The following is a 27,961-nucleotide window of genomic DNA, read 5'->3' as shown; positions in this document are numbered from 1 at the left end:
CATGCCTTCAATGCATCTTTGAGTACCGTACTCTCATATGCCATAATCCTGTGAGACATCATATGGCTTGGTGGCATAAATGTCGAAGGAATCCTAAGGTCCGTGTGGGATGTCGATGGCAGAGATGGCAAATGTCTGAAATAATAGCTCAGCTTGATTTTTCAGAAAAAACCTATGAAGTTCCGCTTTGATGTTAAATTTGTTCGGGTAGGTAGTAGGTACATAGGAAAGGCCCTTGCTCAAGACCTTGGTCTCATCATTCGTAAGCTCGTAGGAGGACAGGTTGATGATCGGGTTTCTTCTGGCTACCACCTAGCTTGTGGGAGGACAAGTTGATGATCAGGTTTCTTCTGGCTACCACCTGTAGACCCGACGTCGCATCTGGATCTCGTCATGGTTCTCCTGGGGAAACCGCACCTGCTTCTGGTGCTGGCCTCGTTGTCTCTCGCCTTCCCAGTTCTGGCCTAGCTGTGGAGGGCCTCGGGGTTGCCCCCTGTTCCAATTGTAGTTTCTCCCTCTGGGCAGTCTCCATTGTGCATCTTCTAAAAAAAGATGGACCTGATTGTGGTTCGTGCCAACCGTCCTGGTATTGATATCCTGCACTTGGGCCTGGTTGGTCACTTTCACTACCAGTTCTGTTGGATCCAGAGGTTTCTGTAAAGGTTGTAAACTGTCTGTTTCCTCTGTAACCTCCTTGACCTCTGTTGGCAAACCTGCCTTGTGAATCTTGTTTGAAGTAGTCCTCTTGTAGGTACGGATATGTATGTTTTTTTATCATAAAAACGAATATCCTTGGATAGTTTGTCCAGTTTTTTGGCCTGTGTGTTGATGTCAAATTCCTTAACAGTTTTCTCTAGACGTTCTAGAGCTTCCTTTGTATTGGCTAGGGCAGAGTCTTTGGAGATTTCCTGCTTAAGATCGGTGATTTCTTTAAGTCATTTTTCAACTTGTTCCAACGCGATTTCTATGCCAAGCACCATCCAGTGGCGCAAGCAGGTATTAGCCACATGACTGAGCCCTCTTTAAACTTTGGTATATCAACAAAGATTGCTGGCTCGTTCTTGACTTGTAGTCCCACTGGTATAATATTTGCCTGTAAATATTTTGTAAGAAGGTGGCCATGTAGTCTAGTCCTGACTAATTTCTTTTCAATCCTCTCTGATTCGCTGATTTTCTCATATAAGAGACATCTATGTTGGGGGTGTTGGTTGAGAGAAAAAGGGTATTGGATTGACCCTGAATTAGCATATTAATGTATTTCTCAGTGTAGGAGAGTGTTTCGTTCTCTGACATATTAAATCAAATAAAAACGTGAACAATACCCTCGCAGGTACCACCTGCCCTTAGAGAGTTATATATCAATAGGGAGACCCGTGAGACCACTGGATCCGGTTATTATATGATACAACAAAAGAATGGTCACAGTGGCAATCAATTGCACTTCGACATAACAGCAAACTTAAGCATGTATTAGAAAGAAACAATTCTGACATCACCATAAGAGATCAATAAATGAATGTGATATAATTTCATCACAAAATGGGAAAATGGTATGAGTGAATCAAACATGTATGACAATTAATGTCCGAAATTAAACCATAAAATTGGTGCTCAGAAGGGGAGGGGTAAGTGTTCGGGAATGGTTGTGTGATGGTGTAAAGGAAGGGGAAGGTAATGTGCTTTACATACATCCAAAGATTTTTTGGACCTAACCCACCACATTTTTGGCAAAAGCATATAAAGCAAATCATAACAGGTACACGATCTCTGTTGCCTGTGTTTGACATAAAATAACAAATTTGTCGACGTTTCAACCCCTAAAAAACATAAAGGTAATTTCCGCTTACACTCACCAACACTCACTGTATCTGACCCTCAGAGCATGGTTAGGGCGTCCGCCTCAAGGCACCTCCTCGTAGAGTTCCCAGTCCCCAGAAGGAGGAGCATCCACCTCCACAGAAATCGAAACCCAATCCAGGGAGGCAAGGGCTCTCAGGCACAGGCCATGTCTGCTTCCACAGTGTGGGCCTGGATAGGGCTGGGTGCCGCCTTGCTAGGGCTCTGGCGGTATAGCGACGGACTCGGCCTCAACACACTAAGCCTGGGCCCGCATGGTTCCATCTTAAGTAGCTAGCCACAACCCCCTTCTCCCTGCTTGGCCATAAATGACTTGGAACTGAAATAATAAGTAGGGTAATGAGGTCCTACGTTATAAACTAAACTCTGATCAAAGGTGGGTATTCACTGTCTGCAGCTGTAGAACTGGTTTACGGTGGGTCTGCTTTCAAATGTTATTTTCAGATTGCTTTCCAGACAAAGACATTGTGTACAGTGATGCTTCTCACACCAGGGTAGTCTCCACCTGGCTGTGATCAACCCTATGATGGAGTAATCTGGGAAATGCAAAAGATTTCCTCAAATCTTTGTACGCAATTGTAAAATCTAAATCTTGTAACAAGATAGACCATCTTAGCAATTTGGGTTTGTCACCCTTTATTGACTTTAACCGCCAGAGTGGTTTGTGATCTGTTTGTACTACAAGTTTAGTATCAAACCTATGTGGTCAGAACTATCTCAAAGCCCACACTTTGGCAAAGCATTTTTTTCTCAGTGGCCACCCACCTCTTCTAAGTAACCTACGATTAATAACGACCACTGGACACACTCTTGTCATCGAGATGAGGAAGAACTGCTTCAACTCCATTATCTGAGGTGTCTTTTTGTACAATGAAGGATTGACTGAAGTTAGTGGCCTTCAGTACAGGTGCATCGCATAGAGCTCTCTTTTAGGTACTCAAAACTTTGTGGCATTACTCAGTCCATATCCTCTTTTTGGACTGCTTTTTGGATGTCAGAGCTGTCTGGGGGCAACTATAGCCCCACAGTTAGCCACAAAGGTCTTGTAATAACCAGTGAGTACTAAAAATGCTCTCACTTGTGTATGGGTGGTGGCTCACCCCACTCAAATACAGTATCTGGCATCCAATGGGCTAATCTTGTTACCCACCTGATGGCCAAGGTTAACTAAATTTGACTGCCCCACCTGACACTTGGTTGCATGACGGTCAGTTTTTCCCACTGCATTCTGAATAACACCTGTTGTATGTGGTTCAGGTGATCTTCCCATAAATTGCTACACACAGCAATGTCATCCACATATGCTACACAGAATCCTTCTAGCACCGACAGAACTTGGTTCAGCAGGTGCTGGAAAGTGATAGGAGCATACTTTATCCCAAAGGTAATCAATTTATGTAGAGTGATGCTTCTCATATCAGGGTATACCCACAGCAGAGGCAGAAAAAGTTGTGAGGTTTCTGCACCTGGCTGTCATCCGCATACGAAAGAGTAATCTGGTAAATGCAAAAGGTTTCATCACCTCTGCACAAGTCTGTAGTCCGCCTCTCTCACCGGTCATCTACCAAATGGCAGTATTCTGGAAGACTAATAAACAACTCCCTGGTTGTAAAAGGCCTATTTGAATTTCTAAAGGAGCCCTGTCTCCACTCACGACATTGTAATGCCCAACGGGTCCCTCGAGGGAGTGAATCTGGATGGGTTGCATTATTTTAAAAGACTTCGGCAAAGAGCCCCCCTCAACAAGCACAGATTTCCAAGCAAACTCCTGGGATGATCATGTGGCATTCAAAGTAGAATCCTGTTCCTGTTGTATGGAGTTTTCCATAACATAGGACTCTTCACAAGGGGAATAGGATCCCATGTACAAAGAAATTCTTTTCTCTAAAGGGAAAATATTTTTCTATTTTGTAAAAGCGCTTCACCCAGGTACCCCAGGACATCTGGGTATGATCCTATTCCATCCCACCCTGAAAAGGGAGCTACACAAGTCCTTGTATTGGGGCAATGTTATGACCCTTCATGAGTGGAAAGGGAACAGGGAAGAATTTGTGAATGCCTACAAACTTCCAATGCAAACAATACCTTGGAGCACCCACTTCCAAATTCCTGATTGAGATTTATGAATATGGAGATCTTCACACAAATGTTTGGGTTTGTGCCTGCCAGGAATCCCTTTGTGACTTCCTGACAGGCTTAAAAAGGTAAATCTAGGTTTGAGGCATGTGAGCTGTACAACACATGGTTTGCACAGCCTGCCATCTAGCGTTGGGTCCAGATGTTTACACTTTGTTTTTCTTCGAAGAAGTCTTTTCAAGTCACGAGGTAGGTGACTACTCCTTTCGGTGATAGTGCGCATGGGTATCGACTCCATTGTTAGATTGTTTTTTTCCGCCATCGGGTTCGGATGTGAATTGCGGCGCTCTGGTTCAATACTGTTTCTTGGGCTCCCCTCGATGCGCAACCCACTACCCTCGACGGTATTGTTTGCCGATCGCGTTTCCCATTCTCCACATATTGTTTCGAGTCAAAGTCTTTGATCGGAAGATTCGTGGAGGGCCGTTAGGCATACCTGTGTCGGTTAGCTAGCAGTCTATGGAACAGACTCCATTCAAATTCTGACCCGGGTCTCGCGCTAAGTTAACGTGCACCGACTTGTACGAAGTGTGCAATCTTTGTCTCTCACTGAAACACAACGAACAAGACTGCAACTCGTACCGATCGTTTTGATCCAAGAAGAAGCTCTGTGACCGCCGGGCTCGACGTCATGAAATGCACCAACAAAGTGGCTCCGCACCGGACATCTTCGGTGAAGATCCTGACCAGGAAGAATTCCATGCAGAAGGATCCGAAAAAGAACTGGAACACATCTCCGTGTCCGAAGCCAACTCAGACATGGAAGAACAAGAGCAAGTGACACGGGTCAACGTACCGTGAGTACAGACACCCTCCCTGCCCCAACACTTGTCGAAGAAAAAGGCTCCGGTCCTTCCTCTGCCCTCGGGCCAAGCCGGCACCAAGAAAGTGTCGAATGCCCCACCGCCCGGCCTGGCACGAAACTCAAATTGAAGCCTTCCGGCTCGGGATCGAGTCTGCCCTATGCCGAACCAAAACCTTCGAGATCAAAATCGAAGCACGTCGTCGTGGCCGTTCCCATGCTAACAAAAAGTAAATCTTCGTAACCGAAACCTTCGATGCCGAAAAGTATGGCGCCCAAAGGGAAAAAGACTGTTCCATCCATAGAGCCTCATTTAGACGTTCCACCTGCAAATACGGATCCCAAACAAAAAGAACTAGTTATCCTTCCAGACACTGGACATATTCATGTGAACCTGCCAGAGAAAAGGAAAATGGTCTTACAAGAGGACTACCACATTCCTTTAAAATGCAAGAATGTAGGTACTAATCCATCTCTTCATCCCATTACACCTCCTTGACCCATTGACACAAATTTGTTCATTAAACTCACAAATTCCCCACAACCTCAATAACCTAATCCACAAGATGAAGGGGATGGGTATGAAGATAGGCCACATGACATTAATGATCCCTGAGAAGACTATAATACAGATCAGATCACAGACAATGATCCAGATCCATACCCTTCCAAACCCTTACCACCTGATGACAACATAGGGTATATAGAGCTACTTAATAGAGCTGTTCAATACCATGGGATAAAATTACACAAAGAGGCTTTTGAAGAGGATTTTCTATTTGAGTTCCTCTTTGAGATCAACATAGACACTACCTAAGCTTAGGGAAATCCTTAAACATACTGACGAAAGACCCCGTGTGGGCAAAAATTATTACGCCCAGATTGAGAAGTAAAAGCCAGCACCTACTGACCCCACTTACATTAAGGGTCAACTACCATTAGATTCCCTTGTAGTCTCTAACGCTCGCAAAAGAGCAAACTCACAAATTACAGGAGATGCCCCTCCTCCTGATAAGCAGTCAAAATTAATTGATGCCTCGGGCAAAAGAATAGCATCCCAAGCAGCCAATCACTGGCAAATTGCAAATGCGCAAGCTCTCTTAGCTCGCTACTATGGAGCTCATTATGATGAGCTAGAAAAGTTAATGCAGTTTTTACCCGACGAGCACAAAACTAAAGCCAATGTCCTAATTCAGGAGGGGAAATTAATTACCAATACTTCTATTAGGTGCGCCTTAGATGCAGCAGACACAGCAACCCGTGCAATATAACACCAGTGTATAGCTACGCAGACATTTCAGGGTTCAAACCAGAGGTCCAAGCCTCTATTTTGAACCAACCCTATGAGAAAGGGCACCTCTTATAGTGGACACTTCTCTAGAGAAGATGGAAAAAGGCACTGAGGTCGCAAAATCCATGGGGGTTTTGCAACTCCCTTCCAATCGGGGATCCTTTCGTCGCTCTTTTTACAGGGGTGGCTCCAAAACCACTTCATCAGAAAATCCCTCCTCTTCTTACAAGGGCAATAATCAACCATCCTTGTCAAGAGGTTACTTTAGGGGAGGATTTAGAGGGAACAACGGCAAGGGAAGAGGCAGTGGCAACTCAACAATCACTTCCCCTGCCAATATCAAACAGTGACTTCCCTCCCCTACCCCCCGATCATTCCACTCTTGTCGGGGGACGTGTCTCCCAATTTCTACCCGTCCGGAATACAATCACCTCAGACAGATGGGTTCTACAAATTATCCTATATGGTTATTGCCTGGAACTTAGACACTGCCCCAAACATTCCTCCAAGATCACACACACTGTCACAAGAACATCTCATCCGTCTCAAAACAGAAGTTCTCTCTCTGTTACAAAAAGGAGCTATAGAACCAGTCCCATTCCAATATCGAGGGGCTGGTGTCTACTCCCTGTACTTCTTAATTCCCCAAAAAGACGGCTCTCTCAGGCCTATACTAGACCTCCGAGACCTCAAGCTATACATCCAATCGGATCACTTTCATATGGTGACACTCCAACAAGTATTCCCGCTCCTTCAGCAAGGCGACTTTCTGTCCACTTTGAATTTAAAGGATGCCTACTTCCACATCCCGTTACACCCCGCTCACTGCAAATACCTCAGGTTTGTGATAGCGGGGCAACATTACCAATTCAAAGTACTCCCATTCGGAGTTACAACTGCTCCCGCGGTTTTCACCAAATTCCTGGCAGTAGTCGCAGCTCATTTGCGAAGACAACACATTCACGTCTTCCCATATTTAGACGACTGGCTCATAAAAGCCAGCTCGCAAGCATACGGTCTACAACATACACAACAGAGCAGCTGCTCCACGATCTTGGATTCACAGTAAATCTGTCCCATCTCCAACCCTCCAACATACAAGCGTATTTGGGAGCCATTCTAGATATACAAAAGGCTCTGGCCTATCCCAATCCGGCCAGAATCCGCAACATTCAAATTCTACTTTGCCAGTTCCAGCCTCAACACTCATTACCAGCTCAAGTGTTCATGCAGTTACTAGGAATGATGGTGTCTTGCATCCTAATAGTCCCCTATGCAAGACTTCAAATGCGTCCCCTTCAGGAATGCATTAGCACGTCAGTGGAATCAGTCTCATGGTTAGTTATCAGATCTAGTGTTGGTAGACGGCCGCATTCATCGCTCTCTGAAGTGGTGGAATCCACACAACCTTTCCAAAGGGCGGCCCTTCATCGACCCGATTCCACAGACAGTGCTAACAGCAGACGCATCGCTCACTGGTTGGGGAGCGCATCTCCAAACTCACACAATTCAGGGCATGTGAAGCCTGTAGCAAAAGCAGCTTCACATAAATCATCTAGAGCTTCTAGCAATATTTCTAGTGCTCAAAGCCTTTCAAGTTCACCTGGTAGGCAAAGCTGTCCTGATATGCACAGACAACATGACAGCAATGTATTACATATAGAAACGGGGAAACACACTCTCTCCAGCTGTCACAGCTAGCACAGACCATCTGGAGGGGGGCCGTACGTCACAAAATGTATCTCCCCGCAGAACACCTTCCAGGAGTAGACCATCAAATCGCAGATCTGCTCAGCAGACAGAGACAACAGATCCATGAGTGGGAACTCCACCCTTGAGTTCTACTCCCATTCTTCCAGATGTGGGACTTCCCAGACATAGATCTAATCGCCACGCACCAAACCGCAAAATACCCAAGCTTCGCCTCCAGGTATTCACACCCATTGTCCAGAGGCAATGCACTATAGATAAACTGGTCAGGGATATTTCTCTACGCTTTTTCACCTCTCCCACTCATTCCTCTAGTGGTTTGGAAGCTCAGGCAGGCGTCCCTGACACTAATCCTAGTTGCTCCCACATGGGCCCGTCAACCGTGGTTCACCACCCTGTTGGAGCTCTCAGTAGTCCGTCACCGAAAACTACATCTTACACCCAATCTCCTCACGCAGAGCCGTGGAGAGATAAGACATCCCGATCCTGTTCATCTCAACCTTGCGATCTGGCACCTGAAGTCATAGAGTTTGGCTACCTTAATCTTCCGCCAGACTGCATGAACATTTTCAAGGAGGCTAGACGTCCTACTACAAGGGCTTGCTATGCAGCAAAGTGGAAGCGGTTTGTTATTTATTGTAATAACAATCAAAAAACCCGCTTGATGCTTCAGTTCAGAACATCTGCTATTTACTGCATATACAGCGTTCAAATTTAGCGTACACATCCATACGCTTACATCTTGCTGCAATAGCTGCATACCTTCAAAATAGACAATATCTGTCTCTCTTCTAAGTGCCTGTTACTAACCCATTTATGGAAGGACTCAAGAGTCATTCTACCAAGACTTCCACCTCCCCACTGTGGCATCTCAATATTGTCCTCACCAGACTGATGGTTCCACCCTTTAAGCCATTCCACAAATGTGAGCTGCAATTTCTCACTTGGAAAGTTGCTTTCATCATAGATATTACATCACTGAGGAGAGTAGGTGAGCTTCAGGCACTAACCATAGAGGAACCATTTTTACAAGTACACCAAAACAAAGTGGTTCTTCGGACTAATTCTAAATTTCTACCCAAGGTGATTTCTGCCTTCCATATCAACCTGTTGAGTTGCCGGTGTTCTTCCCTCAACCAGGTTCTGTGGCAGAACGTGCTCTATACACTTTAGACGTTAAAAGAGCATTACTCTATTATATAGAAAGGACAAAACCTTTCCTTAAGACTAAACAACTTTGTGGCTTTTGCCTCACCTCATAATTGCAATCCCATCTCAGAATCAGGTATTGCACGATGGATAGTCAAATGCATTCATACATGCTATGCAAAACCAAAAACAATTCCCCCTAGAGCGCACACCTTTGCAAACTAGGGGCTTCTATAGCTTTCTTAGGAAATATCCCCATTGATGACATCTGCAAAGCTGCAACATGGTCCACACCTCACACATTCCAAAAATCCTATTGTGTAAATGTGTTAGCAAGACAGTAAGCTAGTGTGGGTCAGGCAGTTTTACGTACACTCTTTCGAAACTCTGCAACAGCTACAGGTTAGCCACCGCTTTGGGAGATTAGTGCTATTTAGTCTATGCAAAGCATGTGATCTACAGCTCACATGCCTCAAACGGAAAATGCTACTTACCCAGTATACATCTGTTCTTGGCATGTAGAGCTGTAGATTCACATGCGCCTCCCCGGGTACCTATACCTGTTGCAGTGATATCTTGCTTAGATACATACACATGGACAAACCTATTCTGCTACGCTTGCTAACTCCATTATCACCCTCTGCGGGAAAATAATCTAAGAATGGAGTTGATGACCATGCGCACTATCACAGAAAGGAGGAGTCATGTACCTTGTGACTGGAAAAGACTTCTTCGAAGAAAAACAAAGTACAAACATCCAGACCCAATACTAGATGGCAGGCTGTGCAAAGCATGTGAATCTACAGCTCTACATGCCAAGAACAGCTGCATACTCGGTAAGTAGCATTTTCCTTTTGTGGACAATAGAAAGTTACTTTGTGTAGCTCTAAAAGTATTCATATCACATAGAAATCCATTTACCTTATTTCAAAAGTTACAAACTTTACATTCTTACAGCTACTGCGCCAAAGTGTTTAAAAAATCCATGGAATGCTGAAGAAGAAACAAATGGAGCAGCCAATAAGCAGGAGGAGCCATGGCCCGCTCTGGGGGATCGGACTCTTGTTGCCATGGTAGAACAATTGTTTTTCCATTTGATGAAAGTTATCAACATCTGCGCCCATGTGATTGATGATGTAGCTCCAGGCCCAGCTGTTAAGGTATGATAATTTGTAATTTATACAAATATATATGTTTCTCCCCTTTTAACCCTAATATCTTAGTAAAAGCTTAATCTTTGTATTATACTTATAATACCAACTTGGCTGTCCTCATGATTCATATGTATGAAAAGATGTGTCCAGGACACACACCTAATGTATATATACATCTGGTAGAGACTTCTATCTGCATATTCTTCACCTTAGACTTATTCCCAGGCATCAGACTGAGTCAAATGTTTTCATGAGTAGTAACGCTGCGCGCTGGTAGGTGGCGTCGATCGACTCTATGTGGTGTCGTCGGCATCGTCCGCCCTGGATGTGATGTGTGCGGAGCCTATATAGGTGTCACCCCAGTGTGCTGATGTCAGTTCTTTTCTTTCTGTGCCAGTCAGTGCAGATCCAGAGAGAGCTACCCCTTCAGTCACTTTCTGACTGTGTTTTTTTGACTTTTAGTCAAAGCTTTTTTGAGAGGTCTTCTCCTGGTGTGGCAGAGATGTCCACTAGGAAGGGGCTTAAAGCCCTGTGGCGCCTGCCATCGACAGATGTCGGTGACTACCTGTATCTTGTTTGCCTTAGGTGCTTGGAAGGCAACCATGACTCGAAGACCTGTGCCGATTGCCATGCTGTGCACCCCAAAGCCTTGAGGACACGATCCCTCAAACTCCTTGCCACCTGATGAACGATGCCTAAAAGCTCTCATTCCCGCTCGTGAGGGAGGTACCTCATTGCACTCCAAGTCGTTGGGGCACTCGGGTAGAGAAAACCAAGAAGTCGAAGAGGTTTTCGACTTCACCTTGTCCGTAGGCTGACTAAACAAGGGAGCATGGACATTTGAGGTTTGGCTCCACAGTTAAACCATTGCCTGCCGTTCAGCGATTTCCTGAGTTTCTGGGAGACAGAGCGAACCCCCACTCACCTCCATGAGTTTTATATGGCCTTGTGCCTGATATTTGAGCATCTCGCTCCTGCCGGCGGGTCTTGGAGGGGCACCCACTGGTTTGATGCCAGCAGCTCTGGCACCAGTTGGGCCCCTTGGATCCAGAGATGGATCTGGACTGGCACCGGTCATAACACTTCTACCTTTCCCAGCGCCGGCCCTGATACTGACGTTAACGGTGCCGCCTGCCCCATTCTGATCTCCGACACGGAGGCAGAGGAGCGTCGTCTGACTCCTGCGCCAACTGGAGGCTTGCCTTCAAGGCCAGAGCCTAACCCCTATTCCTATGGGCTAGGACTCGGAGAGGCTTGGGAGGGATCTTTGGACCCAAGGAATACCAGTCCCTAAATCCTCTGATGGATTGGTGTGAGGACTTGGCGGAGGCCAGTGGATTCGACTCTTCACCAGATACTGGCATGCTTTCACCCACTACGGTAGCTACAGAGGTGGGAGCGGCCTTTGCAGTGATGGTTCGAAGGGCGGCTGAGGCTCCTGGATCTTAGCCTGCCCTCAGTGGCTGTCACGACAAATGTCTTGACGGAGGTGCTTTAGCTGCGAGTGCACCCCTTGGAACCACTTCTCCCTTTTTATGAAGCCATTACTGACGCCCTGCTTGGAACCTGGTCGAAGCCTGACACGATTGTGCCCTGCCACCACCCATCCAGGGGACCCCATCTTCCTCACACAAAACCTGACACTGGAAAGATTGCTGGGCCAAGCCTCCATCTTCCATGGTGCATTCTTTACCGCACCCCCCAGGTGGGTAATCCAAGAGGCTGGACTCCTTAGGGAAGAAGATGTTTTCTTCCACCAGCAGTTGCTCCCTTGCTTTGTGGGATACAGTGGCACAGGTGCTGCAAACGGTCCTGAAGAAGACCTGGGCCATCCTCTCTCAGGCTGCTGCTGACGTGAGATATGCAGCCAGGTTCACCATCTGATGTGGACTGTATACCACCGACTCGCTGGGCAGAGCAATTTTATAGATGGTTGCCTTCCGCCGCCACACCTGGCTGAGGACAACTGGCTTGTCTGGGGATGTACAAGCATCGCTTATGGACTAGTCCTTCAGAGACGAAGCGGATTCAGCGCTGGAGCGCTTTAAGGACATCAGGTCTCCAGCCAGGTCCTTGGGCCCCTCCATGGCCCTCGCCACCACAAATCCACCTTTCGCTCCCTTTGTGGCCACGGAAGGGGCTTCCAGAAGTGTCTATATCCGCCCAGCCACCACTGCGCGCAAGCTTCTGCATGGCTGCGGACGCAGTGGCCACAGACCTTCTGGGTCGGGCTGCCAGAGGTTTGGCCAGTCCAATCCACCCCACCCAGACAGCCACAGCCTCCAAATCATTATAGTCTGATCCCTGTGGATGGCAGGAACTGCCAACACCTGCCCCATGTTTTGGTCTATCACATCAGACCAATGGGTTCTGCAGATTGTCCAGAGGGGCTGCTCCCTCCCCTTTGAGACTACTCTGCAACCCATGTCACCTGTTTGCGTCAGATTGACAGAAAACCATCTCTCCTTCTTCTGCCAGAAAGCTACCGCTCTCTTGGCCAAGGGAGCCATAGAGAGGGTTCTGACGCCAGAAGTAAGTCGTGGTTGCTATTCCTGCTACTTTCTGGTGTCCCAGAAGGACGAAGGACTTTGTCCTATTCTAGAGCTGCGCCCTCGCAACTTCTTCCTCAAGAAGGAGAAGTTCAAAATGCTCACGCTCGCTCAAGTCTTGTCTGCCCTGGACTCTGGAGACTAGATAGTAAAGGAGTAGCAGGACACATACTGCAAATTTCCGTCCTGCCTGCCCACAGGCATTACCTACGGTTCAAAGTGGCCACAAGCACTTTGTTTGCTGTGTTGCCTTTTGGCCTCACCAGTGCCCAAAGTGGGCCACAAGCACTTTCAGTTTGCTGTGTTCCCTTTTGGCCTCACCAGTGCCCCTTGGGTGTTCACCAAGGTGATGGTGGTGGCTGCATCTCATTTGCAGAGATCCAGGGGTGTCAGTCTTCCCTTATCTTGACAACTGGCTACCCAAGGCTCATCCCAGGGCGTCGTCTCCCACCTTCAGACTACGGTGGACCTTTTGTATTTGCTGGGATTCCCAAGCAACGTGCTAAAGTCTCACCTGACTCTCTCAGATGCTCTTTTCAGTTGGAGCTGTTCTGGACACCCTGCAGTTTCGGGCCTACCGTCCAGGATCTTCAGGTTATAATACCGATGTTTCAGCACCTATCCTGGATTTTGGTGAGACGGACTCTGAGGCTGCTGATTTTCATGGCTTCCTGCATCCTGCTGGTGCCACATGCATGGTGGCATATGTGGGCTCTGCAGTGGGACTTGGAAGTTCCAGTGGGCTCTGCATCAGGGAAATTACTCCGACATGGTCCAGATCTCTGAGGGAACTACATAAGGTCTGCAGTGGTGGTTAACAAACCGCAATTGATCCCTCTCCTTTCCCCGCCCAAATCTCGCAGTAGTGACTGATGCATCTGTTCTGGGATGGGCGGTCATCTGGGGGAGGTGGAGATCAGAGGACTCTGGTCTCCGGCGGAAACTAGGCTCCATATCACCCTGTTGGAGCTTTGGGTGATCCGATTGGCATTGAAAGCCTTTTTACCATCCATCTGTTGCGGGGATTCTGCTCATGCACAGGACTATGCACAGGAAACCGGGACCTCAGTGAATTGTGGTGTACCAAAAAAACTCACCTCAGTAACGGAGTTTGATATGGGCTTGTTATTAGCAAAGCGGTGTGTAGCAATATGCTGGTTGAGGGGCCCCCCACTTCTGGGCATTGTATAAAACATATGTGGAGAGTAAAGGTACAGATGAGGTGGACAATTAAAGTGGGATACAGGAGGCTGCACAATCAGTGACGCAGACGAACGTCTAGGGCTGTGGTAATGATACTTGTGTTGTATGATGAGGATAAAAATGATGTAGAAGTCATGTGAAACGTATAAAACTTTATTGAAGTATGTACTGTGCTGGTCCTCCTATGTGCGAAATGCAATTGTGATGATAATGCTAGTGTATGTGTCTCATGTAACGTAGTATAAAACCAATAAACATTTAAAAAAAAAAAAACTCACCTCAGTACCCAGAACCCCTACCCAACTAGCATCAGTGTCTCATTCGTTCTTCGTTCTACAGCAAAGCTACAAATGATTAGACAACCCAGAACAAGCGACTTAGGGTACTCTCAGGAATGGTGGGAATCAAGAACACTTTCATTTTTAATCTCATACCAGTCCACAACGTGAGTAATCAGAGACACGGAAAAGTTTAAAATGTTTATTTTTAACTACGTGCTCTAAGATGCAGTATTTAGGCTAACATAAGCAGGCAAATGATTAAAGATAAAACAATCAGCATTTGGAGAAATCATGTTACAGTGATAGTGGAAACAGGTTATACAGCACCTTGTGTACCACCCTCCCCTGGCTAGGAGCTAGGTTTTATAATAATAGAAGGTCTCTAGGTTTGAACGGGGAACCCCATACCTCCAAGATCATTTGAGGTGAATCACATCACAGGATCAGCAACGCTCTCTGTAGATGGAAAGGTTTTTCTCCGAGTGCCAGAATCATGCATGCAATGCAATATTAAAGGCACCCGAGTTTCAGATATTTGCAGCTGTGTGCTTGTTGTGTCTAGAGCGTGGGCCAATTAACCTGAATCAACAGCATACATTGTTATTTGACCTTGAAGACTTCTGCACACAGTGTACAGACTAAGGTTGCGGTGTAAGTCTAGGGATGTTAAAAATAGACCGTTATCATGCGAAGAAAAGCAAGCAGTTTAACTTACAATAATAGTTACATGTAGTGTTGTGTGCAAAAGTGGCCAAGTGGCAAAATGGCGTTTAAACTTCTAATACGCTTATGCTAACATAGCAGTGTGTGCAAACAGAACCCTGTCTTCACTACACCCTCCCCTGATCGGAACACGAACAAAAGGGAAGCAATTTAGGAACGCAGAGTTCAAGTACGAGTGAGACAGAACCAAGTTCGTATTTTGCCAAACCGGATAATTGGGAGTGATAAGTTCGCAGTTGTGATGTAAAAAATATAAACACCAAGAAGGGGCGGTATACTGCCCACCCCGGAGAGAAAAAAATAGTTTTAAAAAATGTGAGTTCAGTACGCGTTAACGATGGACAATTGCCAATTCAATCCATCAGCGTATAGGCACAGCATGTTGCAAAAGCCTCCAAGAGGAAGTCATTGTTATCATCAGTAAAGGATTTAGCCATCCAGTGTAATAAACTAAACGAACATACATGTTCTTCGATAGCCAGAGCCTCTAGCACCATCAGAGGACAACTTGCGTGTTCTTCGAGGTAACTTCGTGCCAGAAAATCATGTGCCGCTGCACATATATCCCAATTCCCTAGAATTCCATGCACAGCCGCGCATGCCATAATCCCGATACCAGAACAGTCCAACTCATGAGCCACTAAGGGACTCCTTAGTCTATCATAATCCGGGGCAGGAGACGCCGTATTGGAGAGACACAAATCCAGAGCCTATTCAAATGAACAATCCAGGCAATGGAACACAGGTTGCACGCAGGTAAGAGAACCGGAAGGATAATCCATAGACTACACTCTAAGTGGCCAGACGTAGCGTTCCATAGTATTCAAGCATCCGGTTGCGAAGCTGGAACAGCTGGAGCAGGCTGTCTTGTGACACAGATTGTGCAGCCATTTTGGAGCAAACAAATCAACAGCAGCACACCGGCAGCCAAGGCGAGAATTAATGGCAACCCGCCGAAGATGCTGGAAAAAATAGAATGAAAAAATGCCGGTATCACACCAAATATTGTTTGGAACGAAGTCACAAGGCCGGAGCCCACAACTTTGAAAAAATGCACCAAGCCAGTTGTTGACGAGGCATTGAATATAGTGTGAATCAGAGCGCCAAAATAAAGTGGGAGATCAGTATTCAAAAGTGCATGCACCTCAGTGCGGGTGTTAGCTACGTGAAGGACAAACGTTTCATGAGAAGAAGTTAGGGCGACTTCTTTCTGGGACAATGGAGCCCTTATTCTGCTCATCTTGTTGAACTCTGCTTTCAAGGTTGGTATGGAAGGCCAGGTGGACATGTCTAGTCTCCCATGCGGGGGCAGGAAAAGCAAATTTTTACAGCAAACTACACGTTGGGAGACAGTCACAATGTACGGAATCCCTGCTAGCATCCCATAGCACGCTTCATTATTTAAAAGCAAATAACTACCGTTAGCAAGTAACGTGAAAGTAGGTGTTATAGCTGGCACTGGATTTCCCTTTAAAATGCAAGCTAAATTCGGGGCTTGGGTATTACACGCGCCGTGCAATTGTATATTTTTGCACACTAGTGAGTGATCAGGTGTAGAAGTGGACTCCTCGCCTTTTAAATAAACTTTTTTACCTTCTCTCAGGCACCTGTATGTGAATGAGAGCAACCAAACTTCATGTAGAAAAGCGCTACCCAATGGTTCTGTTGCGACGTCAGTAGCTCTGGATAATCGAGCGGCCACTAACCTCGGATGATCGTCAGCGGGAACGATGATGAGCAGAAAGGCCCCCCTGGGCGCAACCCCACACAGAGTGATGACCACACTACTATGCACCCCGGGGAAAAGGGAAGTGGATAAAATTAAAAAAATACTGCAGGTCAGATGGTTCCTCCTAGTCCTACTCCTGTTTCAGGGTTCAGCACAGAAGCATACGGAGTTCCATTGTTGTGTAACTAAGTAAAAGAAACAAAACAAAAAGTTTGTGATTGAGTAATGGCATATAAAAGACCAATTATATCACACACACATGAAGACTAGAACCAACTACTGACACAATGCAGCAGTACACACAGGACAAGGGTAGAGGCTTGAGTCTAGCTTGTACTCAGCCGGCAGCCTCTTATAAGTTTCACAAGGGTCTTGGAAAATACAGTACTGGCCCCGTAAGCTTGAAGCGCCTGCTTCAAAGAAATACCCAAACCGCTGTTACTTCACAGCGCCTGGGCAGTCAATGCGAGAAATAGCGAAACAAATCCCAAGAGGTCAAAAGCATAGAAAACGAGGATCAGGAAGAGCGCTCCTGCGCGGCTTTCCTTCCCCGCACGGCTTTCCTTCCCCGCACAACTAAATACCTGAAATAATCCAAGCGCGGCAAGGCGCTTTGAGTTTGCGGTCTGTAATCGAGGTTTCGCCCTCGCAGCCTAAAAAAACTGGAAAATGCGTCCGGATACCCTCGCAGCGGGAGATTATAGCCAGATTCCGCTCCCTCCGATGATTGCACGAACGGCGCTCAGGAAACTGGTGCTCCAGCGGGGAACACCTTATGCCTGTGTGACTCTGCTGATAATGGCTGGAAAGTTTGTCAAGCCGCGATCTGGAGAAAGGGAGGGGCTTTGTAGAAGCGAAACGGCGGGAACGCTGGATTTGACTTAAGGTTTGATATCCAGAAGGCTTCTGGGATATGTAGTTCCTCATACTCCATTCGCCCCTTAGTGGTCTTTTACACGCTGCACATTCACGCCTGTTCTTACTTTCACTGGGATATGAAGGAGGAAATGACCTGTATGTACTGCGCCCTCGCGCCTGGACAGTGATCGCGACAGGTTCATATCTGCCTAAGGCATAGTGTTATATACATGAACTGAACTTAAACAAGGGAAATAGTAGTGTTATTAACCCATGAATGAACCATGCAACCGAGTTAGATTCAGCCACAGAAAACAATAAAGATTCCAACTTTTCAATGTGTAAAACGAATATGTCGCATCCTTCATGGACAAGAACTGTTGTTTTGCAGTCAGATTAAATGGTAAAAACAGAGATGATTTTGACCATGGTATAAAACAGACATTTCATCCTGTACAATATCCACAACAGATGAAACAATATTATCTAATGTGTAAATTCTGGAAGAAAGAGTATTAATGCTATTATCAACGACAGCAAGCACGTTTTCTAAATTAGCTTGATCAAGAACCTTCAATTTAGAAGCAGCTTCAATTTGAGATAATTTCCAAACTTCGTTGTAAATAGCATATACCCATCTTTTCAACCTTCCTCCTACAGGGCCTCTAACAAAATCATTCAAATCAACATCGTCAGTCAATTGGGACAAATGAAGTTTAACTGATGCTAAGGTGGAATGTTTAAGCCAGTTTTGACATAATTTGCCTACTGAATAGGTAGTAACAGAATGGGAGTTTCCAAACGGAGGTCCACCCTAACCTGTGTATAGCCTGGGGTCAGACCCAGAAAACGATGTAGGCATGAATCCAAACTTTTTTGCCATAATAACCATCCTTGGGGATCCAAGATGGAAATTTTGAAGGAGGTATTAGTAATAAGGGACTGCAATTCATCAAGGGACATATCTGTGTGATTTTCCCAGGTAGGATAAGCACCCAGATCAGGAATCGTAGAGGCATTCGTTTTTTTTTGTTTTTTTTAGAAGTAGCCAATCCAAAGCGAGTGGTTTGAAAAATAGTAGAATTCAAAAACATGTGGTTTGGGATGAGGCACGCACGATGTAAATCCTCTGTGCCCTGCACCTGCCAGCTCTTAGAACAACAAACAGATTTAAGATCAATTGTATCTTTCCACACTTCATAGCCCCCTATAGCTAATTGATCCATAAAAGACTTTGAATACAGTAATTTTGTTTGAGTCTGACTTTGGAAGTAGACTGAGTTTTCATTTTGAAATAAAAGGCTTCAGGATTGGATCAAATAAAATCGGTAAAATATGTACATTTTTTCAATAGAGTGCTCGAACTACCTTCAATGGGAGCTGGGCAATGTTCCCCTTGCGTATAATCAACCACATTTCTAAATGCATTTGCTTTATGCAGGAAATGATTGCCATAGTGTTGATAACAAAATAACTCTGCATAATTTGCCGAGTCCAAGTACAAATCTTTAGCATCAAATGCAGCATAATATTTCAAATCATAAAAAAGAGCCTCAACGGCTTGGACATCCCAATCATCAGAGTGTATGTTTTGTTTCACAACGTCCCCCATAGAAACACGAAGTACATTGGGGACATTAATCACCTCTGTTGGGCCATGAATTTGAAATTTTACAGCATCCCATACAATCCCATCTAACACAGGCCAGGCCGTGATATTGACAAAATTCTGGTCCCTCTTCATGATGTGTGATGAGGTGTGGGGTGCCAAAGTTCCATCAATTAATCTAATTGCAGATCTTTCGGTAAGATAATGTCCATTCACTAGATGAAAAAAGACAACCTCAAATCCAATCAACATGAACAAAAAAATAGAGATGAGCACCAACCAAATGTAAGTCCAAGGGGTAATTAAAAAATGCCAATTAAACCAAACAGCAAAAATAGAAATTTTCGATGGAGCTCTCGATGTTGTTGAGTTAGTGTCAAATGAAAAACGTGACTGGTCAACTGCACTTGTCTGCACACCAGGCAACAACACATCTGTGGGATAGGTATACTCAGTATCATCAAGGTGATCACCAGCTGGTGGAGTCACAGTGGATTTGTAACTGTATGCATCTCGATGGCAATGTCAGGTCTGATCGTACTTGCCGAGGCCAAAACAGAATTTCTCAGCATTGCTGGACAAGATACCGCTGGAGTCATAATAAGAAGAATCGGCCACTCGTTTTAGTTTGACATTGTCAATTGAGATGTACCTGTTATCCTTGCGACCAGGAAGTGGAGGGAAAATGACTGTTCTTGTACCCTGCACGTCAAGCACTGGAACAGGTGCACGATAGAGGGGCCGAACTCCTTCTTGTTCTCCACCTTCTCACGGACCAGGTCACCGACTCGAGGTAGCCAGCCAACTACTGGAATCTGAAGTGCAACATCAGTTGTGGAGGGCAAATATTCCTTTGCAAGACTATCTCGAGTCTCATGTAGGTTTTGTAACACAGCAGAATGATTATCTACGTCAAAGGGTGCGGCTGACGCCGCCATGTCTAGACCATCAAGGTCCGGGACAAACATTTTTATGGCAAAGAGCATTTCGTATGGGGTCCGCCCACCCAGAGACCTTCTAGGGAGATTATTAAGTGCACGTTGTACGCTATACAAATGGGCCAACCAGTTTCTTCCCGTACCTAAAATCCTAGCTGTCAAGGATTGCTTTAAGTCACGGTTCATTCGCTCCACAACAGAATTGCCCTCAGGCCGGTAAGGAGATTAAAATTTGACATGCACCCCTAAAGACCTCATGGCTTCCTTGTATGCCTTGGAGGCAACACCAGACCCTGGTCAGAATGGAGGGTGCCACATGCAAAAAGTCCCGCAAATCCCTGATGACAGTTCGAGCATCAGCACTTCTTTGTGGCCAAACCCATAGAAAACGTGTGCACGAATCCACTGCAACTAAGATGAACTTATACGCAGTATCAGAGGAGAAAGGACTGCAGTGATCTAAATAAACACACCCAAGTGGTTTATTAGATATGTACAACTGTGTTTGAGGTGGACGCGCAGCAGTCGAAGGTTTAATCTGCTGGCAAATGTAAAAAGGACATAATCACAAGTCTGTTTATGCAATCTGCGCCACCAGTAACGTTGCTGCAAGATGGTGACAGTCGCTGAGATGCCTGCATGAGCCGAGGCCATTTCTTCGTGAGCGGCTGTTATCAAGGAAAGCCTGCGGTCCGCATTGGGAATCAATCTGTCACCAACGTCATTAATTCTCACATAGGGAACTTTATCAGGACTTAAATGATAAGAGTATTTAGAAGGGAGACTTCTAGGGTAATTATCAATCTTACTTTTGGATCTTGTAACTGCTGCTACTAAATATGTTGCTACTGCTGTTTTTGCTGCTTCGTCAGCTAAACTGTTACCAACAGCGTGTACTCCTACACGCTGGTGACCAAGAGTATGAATTACATTCACGAGAGGCAGACGTTCTTTAAGTTCTGCGACTCTAACCCAAAGCATTTTATGTTTGATTGTGCTACCTTTGGAATCACGATATTCATTCTGAGTCCAAAAGAATAAATTGTCGTTGAAAGACTGAACACAGTAGTAAGAGTCACTTACAATAAGAGTAGTCACACGGGTATCAGCAAACTCTAGTGCAAGCACCAGAGCACATAACTCTGCCAACTGGGCTGTACAGTCCCCTAATGTCTGCGTGTGCACGACATCGTACTTGAATTCACCATTCACCATGGTACGTACCACTATTGCGCAAGCCGATGAATATGCATGCTTAGATTCCGTTGCCGGTTGCGCCGAACAGTCAGTGTAAATGATACAATGGTAATCCTCAAGTGCATGGACTGAGGAGCTGGATGAACAAATTCATACTGTAAGTACTCCTGAGTTTGCAATGAGGAATCAAAGCTAAACGTGACCTACTGAGACGTCAAGGAAGTGGCCCATTGTATCCAATGTGGATGCAAAGCTTTAGAATTCGGTACACTGGCTCTCGTCACTGCCTCAAGGGCAGGATACAGTGTGACAACCAACATGCGTTTCACCTGCGACAGCGCTCTCTCTTTTAGAATCGCCATCTGCACAGCAGTCAATACTTTCTCGACAATAGAAAAGCGCATTTCGGCCAAAGTGTACATGTGTGACTTGTAAGCAATAGGGACTGTGTCTCCCTCATTAAATGTCAAATACGTGAAACCCACTGCGTCTGGCACAATTCTTATTACCAGGCTTGTGTGGTTGTCACGTGTCAGTAAATATTTAGACGCTAGAAGATCAGTCTGCAAAGACTGCAGTATAGCTGAATGTTCTGGAAGCCAGCAAGATTTGGTAAAAGTAGGTTGTATCAAGGCATATAGCGGCTTGATACGCTGGGCATAATCGGGAAAGTAAGTACGTCCGAAATTTTAAAAAACAGCAAAGATTGCAGTTTTTTCAGAGTTGTTGGAGCGCGCAAACATGTACATTTCTCCAGGGAGTGAGGTGCTAAACCTCATCCTTCGTTGTTGAGCTCATAGCCCAAAAACAACACTGTGTACTCAAAGTTAAATTTGTAACCGAAGTCCGCAAACATGACAATGATGCGGTCAACACAACACAGATGCGGCCATAATTCGTCGTCTGTGAGATAAATATCATCAACATACGAGTACACATCAGGGTCGATGCTCTCTAACAGAGAGACAACACGTGCGGCAAAGACTCCTGGGCTGTTTTTATAGCCCATGGCTAATCTTTTGAACTGTTTTTGTTTGCCGCCAGAAGTAAAGGCTGTCCATTGACTACTAATAGAGGACAGGTTATGACTATAAAAGCCATTGGAAATGTCAAGTGTGGCCTTAAACCTTTTTCTCACGAGACTATCAACCAGGGCAGAACTGGGGGTATTCTGAACCGCACACGTCCGACAATGAGAGTTCAAATGCCAATAATCCAAAACTAGGCGGTACGACCCATCAGGTTTGGTTACAGTGAAAAGAGGATTATTCATGGGTGACACACATGTCTCAATTACACCTTGATATTCCTACTGGTCCAGGATTTCTGCAACAGGAGCTTTCGCTTCTTGCCTCCTGGGATATTGGGGTCGTGGCTGTGGCATTGACCGCAATGGAATCTCATGCCTGGGCGAGAGTTTATCCCATCCGACCTGAGTACGGTACAACGCTGGTGCAACCAGCTGGTTCTGCAAAGATCTGCGTCTGCTCCTTTGGCACAGTATGTGCGAAACTAGGGAGGATTACCTCCTCCCCTCTCGGAGCGGCCGGGGGCCAGTCCGCCTCCGCTAAAAAAATGTCATATGTAGAGGTCAGATTTTCCCCAAAAATCCCTCTTATTGTAAGTTGTATGTCACCTTCAATTAAAAGGACTATTTCATATAGTCTGTCAGGGGGAGCCACTCTAGTGCCAGCAGTTTCGACTTTAATGAACGTGTCAGTTGCTGTCGCCTTCAGATACGGACGTAGTGCTTGCCGCACTATTGTAACCTCCGCTGTGCTGTCTAGCAGCGTTGGCGCCCATGTCAGGTTCTGAACCTGTGTTCTCACCATCTTTGGCATACCTTGCGGTTAATGCAGAAACTTTCTTTTTCTGAAACGGGGGGGGAGGGAGGGGTTGACGTGAAAAGTCGTCCTGCTTGCCTCTACCATCAGCCGGGCGGGACTGCTCATGTCCTTGCGGGGCACCCCGACCTCTGCCGCGTTTTCCTACACCGGCTTGTGAGACCGATGTTTCCTGTGAAGAACGAGGAGAAAGTTGATAAGGAACCTGAAATCCATCAGGAGACCTAATTATCGCGCAACTCATATGTGCGTTCAGTAGACACTGGTATTGGTGATGCAGGACATGACCCTTGCTTCTGTTCCTGCTTCCCCTGTTTTTTATTTTTCCAATTTAGTTTAGGAAAAACTGGACGGTTGTCTTTAGTATACTTAACCTTCTGAGTTTGCGGTTGAGCTGCTATTTTAGCAAAAGGCTTAACTCCCAAACAATTGCGGCCAATGGTCTTATAATCCTCCACAATAATTTTCAGTAACGGCTGGGGTTTATCGGCGTCGGCGACGAGGCGCAACTCATTAGACACTTGAAAGTTAACTGCATCTCCCTTGACGTTAGCAAGGATGAGATCAGCAACTACGTCAAACACTCCGACAAGCCTCATTCCCAACTCGACAGCCGCCTCTGGACCGTGCTCATCCTGAACACGCTTAATCACGGAGGGCAGTACAGTCATAGACGGTGTGCCGAAGCACTTCGCATAAACTGATGCAAATACTTATCCCCAGTTATCACAATCGGTCACCTCAGGTACTAAGTATTTCTGCAAACTAATCATCCGAATCCTGTGTTTTCCACAGGAGTCGTATTAGGAAATACTGCTTCCAGCTGGTCAAATTTCTCAGCAAGCCAATAAGGCATATCGTCCTTATTCTAGGGGCGCTTGCCCATTACCGAATTAACCATCACAGGACTATTAGAAATCCTGGCCGGTCCAACTGATTGCGTCGCAACCCCAGGTGCCCCCACCTGGAGGTTGCGTGAGGCGTAGTGCACTAAAGCCCTGTGTACCGCTATCAAGGCGGAATGTAGCTGACGTACGTCGTCCACTGGGGCTTGCAAATAACGTGGATGTGTTGTAAACCCAGCCAAGACTGGCCAAGTGGCCTCAGGGACAGACAAGGGGACTAACCAAACCAGAGTTATGGCATGGGGGAGGGCGCCATTAAACCAAATACGATGCTCCCATGCCGAAATCGGAATCTCCTGTGTCCTATATGGGGTGTAATTCGCAGGTATCGCAGTGGGAGTGTAATTATGGAATGTTTCATCATCCGCATTTACTGCAGGAAATGTAACCCAAGAGTAGAAAAGCTCAAAGGGGAACGCTGCATTGGCACTCACCACAAAGATTACTGACCTACCATCGTCGGGCACCCCAAACTGCATCAGATGACGCCAGAGCACTGCGCAACTATGCGGTGCTATATTAATACCACCCATAAGGACACAGAGAAGGAAAACAATCTATGTGAAATGTAGCACAAAAAGGGTAGTAATTCAAAATGCAAACCTTTCTAATTTTCAAGCTTGAATGAACCTATAATTTTTCCATATAGGTAGGCTAAACTGTCACGTCTGTCAACTGGAAACAGGAGCAAGTGTGTTGTGGACAAATATAAGCACTATTACTAAAGTGTCTTGAATACAAGACCAAACGTTAGGTGCGCCATGTTGCGGGGATTCTGCTCATGCACAGAACTATGCACAGGAAACCAGGACCTCAGTGAATTGTGGTGCACCAAAAAACTCACCTCAGTACCCAAAACCCCTATCCGACTAGCATCAGTGTCTCATTCGTTCTTCGTACTACAGCGAAGCTACAAATGATTAGACAACCCAGAACAAGCGACTTAGGGTACTCTCAGGGATGGTGGGAATCAAGAACACTTTCGTTTTTATTCTCATACCAGTCCACAACGTGAATAATCAGAGACACGGAAAAGTTTAAAATGTTTATTTTTAACTACGTGCTCTAAGATGCAGTATTTTGGCTAACATAAGCAGGCAAATGAATAAAGATGAAGCAATCAGCATTGTTACAATTCCATAAAACACAAATGGAGAAATCATACTACAATGATAGTGGAAACAGGTTATACAGCACCTTGTGTACCACCCTCCCCTGGCTAGGGGAGGGTGGTACACAAGGTTTGAACGAGGAACCCCATACCTCCAAGATCAGTTGAGGTGAATCACATCACAGGATCAGCAATGCTCTCTGTAGATGGAAAGGTTTTTCTCCGAGTGCCAGAATCATGCATGCAATGCAATATTAAAGGCACCCGAGTTTCAGATATTTTCAGCTGTGTGCGTGTTGTGTCTAGAGCATGGGCTGATCAACCTGAATCAACAGCATACATTATTTGACCTTGAAGACTTCTGCACACAGTGTACAGACTAAGGTCGCGGTGTAAGTCTAGGGATGTGAAAAACAGACCGTTCTCATGCGAAGAAAAGCAAGCAGTTTAACTTACAATAACCGTTACATGTAGTGTTGTGTGCAAAAGTGGCAAAGTGGCAAAATGGCGTTTAAACTTCTAATACGCTTATGCTGACATAGCAATGTATGCAAGCAGAACCCTGTCTTCACTACACATCAAGGAAAGGCTAGTTCAAGTGTTCACGGACAACACTACCGCCGTATGGTACTGCAACAAACAAGGCGGAGTGGGGTTGTGGACTCTTTGTCAAGAGGCCCTGTGCCTCTAGACTTGGCTGGAACAAAAGGGAATTTCCCTGGTAGTTCAACATCTGGCCGGCTCTCTGAACGCCAGAGCAGACAAACTCAACCGAAGGTGCCTTGCAGATCACGAGTGGAGTCTCCATCCAGAGGTGGTGCAAGGTCTCTTTCATCTGTGGGGAGAGCCTTAGTTAGATCTGTTTGCCTCCGAAGAGAACATGCAATGTTAGCAGTTTTGCGCATTGGTAAGGTCCGCAGAGACTTGCAATTTGACCACTCAGTCCGCAGCCCATCGACGGAATTGGAATGGCTTAGGTATCTCATTCAAAGGTTACTTACCTCCGGTAACACATTATCTGGTAGAGACTCAATCTACTGGAGATTCCTTACAGCCCCATCCGTGCCTCCCCGCTTTGTGTACTAATATTGTAGTGCAAGGGTTACTCCCACTTTCAGGGCCCTAGCTTTGCACACAACTGCGTCAGTTACTTCGTGGCTCTGCGCTTCTGGTGTGGAAAAAACAAAGAAAAATACTAACATCTGCGCCCCTGGGTGGCACCTATATAGGTACCATGATGTCATAACCGACGCTGCCGACGGCGTCAGGCGGAGCCAAATGGACCCACCCGACGGCGCGCGCAAGGGGTATTGCTCTGCAAAAGTTTCTGGAGCCAGCTTGATGCCTGGGAAATTCAAAGGTAAGGAATCTGCAGCTAGGTAAGTAACTTGTTCTTCAAGCTGCACAACGACAATTGGCTACACCTCAAATTAATCCACAGTCAATGCAGTCATAGTTAAAATTCCCATCAGATGGGAGGAGATTCCGTTATGGATTGCACAAAAAACAAACCAGCTTGAAGCAGCGTTTCCCCATGGGTGACCTCAGAAAAATACAGAATTCTGACCATCTGTCTGCCAATGGGGGTGGCTCCCCCTGTGAAAGACTGCACCACTTGGGGTACAGTCTTTGCTGAAGTATATACCAGAACACATGGTACACCCTCATTAGCTATTTTGCAAGAGGTGCTTAAACAGATCCAGAATGAATAAAGGGCAGCTTCTGCCCTGGATTTGGGGATGAAACTGATGGGCAATTGTGCTGCAGAATCTGCCATAATGTTAAGTAACATTAAAGGGGAAGTAGCAGCGTTGGTGGTACACCAACAGCTCACAAACATGACTCCGAGATAACAGGTACGCACGTTTCCAAAGATTATTGAGGAAACCTATGCATCAATAGGTAGAGATAATTTGAGGGCCAGACCCGGCAAACCACAGATGAAGAGTAATTCTGAAAAGGATAACTTGACGCAAACATCAGATTCTTCCTCTAAGAAGAAGTGGTGTGAGAAGCTGGCTTGGTATATGGTGTACACTTATGTAAGTGGGCACATTGGACCCTTCCAGACAACGCTTATGGTGATTTTAGTGGCCTTAGACAACTTTAGAAAGCTATCTAAGTGGTAGCTGTGGAGAGCAGCCTTCAGGCTTAGTCCAGAAGGAGTGTAAAGCAGCTTGTTTTACCAGAACATAATCTTATAGATTTAGATTAAGTGAAAAAGAACCACACAGTGTTTTTATAAAAATATGTATTTATTATAAGATACTCACTAACACATAGATATCTTCTTGCCGAAGATATACACAGTGCGCACAATACTTTTCATTAGAAACAGGTAAGTAGCACGAAATACACAGTGGTCACCAGGGGGAGTCCAAACCATATACGAAAATAGTGGTATGCGAACCACGACTCGAGTCAAGACTATATCCAGAAGATGCAGAAGTGCCGGGGACCCAAGGAAACACCCAAGGTAAGTGACCAGGAGCCCCACGGATGCTGTGTCCAGAGTGGAAACCAGACCGCAGGATCAATGCAAGTCCAATGTGTAAGTCGCGGTTGCAATTTTAAAGAAGGACCCTTCCCAGTGGACCCTGAAGAAAACCCGTGGTAGACTGAAGGTTGGAGAGCCACCCCACCTGTGGATACCCTAGGAACCAGGATACCTTCACCAGGAAAGACGGATGCATTGGTGTGAAGTGACGTTGGAAACCGCAGTCAAACCCAATGGAGGACTTCAGGAAGATGCTGCTGCTGGAGAAGGCGTAAGTGTCTGGTTGAACCCAAAGGTGGATTCAAATCGAGAAGTACCTGCAAGCAGGGGGGACTGAGTCTATACCACTCAGGAGTCACCAGGAGGCACGGAAGATGAATGCTCACCGATGTTGAGTGTTGCAGGAGAGATCACAGTG

The 27,961-nt window shown here is 45.8% G+C and overlaps 1 protein-coding gene across 2 annotated transcripts in view; it reads left to right on the top strand.

Moving 5' to 3' along the window:
* HTT (huntingtin) overlaps positions 1-27,961 on the top strand; it is a 2,065,683-nt gene that overhangs the window by 825,566 nt on the left and 1,212,156 nt on the right. For both annotated transcript variants that reach the window (XM_085642500.1, XM_085642499.1), the window contains one exon: positions 9,903-10,105. In XM_085642500.1, coding sequence (XP_085498626.1) covers positions 9,903-10,105 — 203 coding nt within the window. The remainder of the gene's footprint in view (positions 1-9,902; positions 10,106-27,961) is intronic.

The sequence above is a fragment of the Triturus cristatus genome, chromosome 2_2 (genome assembly GCF_964204655.1).
Source record: "Triturus cristatus chromosome 2_2, aTriCri1.1, whole genome shotgun sequence".
In the NCBI taxonomy this organism is placed as follows: Eukaryota; Metazoa; Chordata; class Amphibia; order Caudata; family Salamandridae; genus Triturus; species Triturus cristatus.
This window is presented reverse-complemented; position numbering and strand designations above follow the sequence as displayed.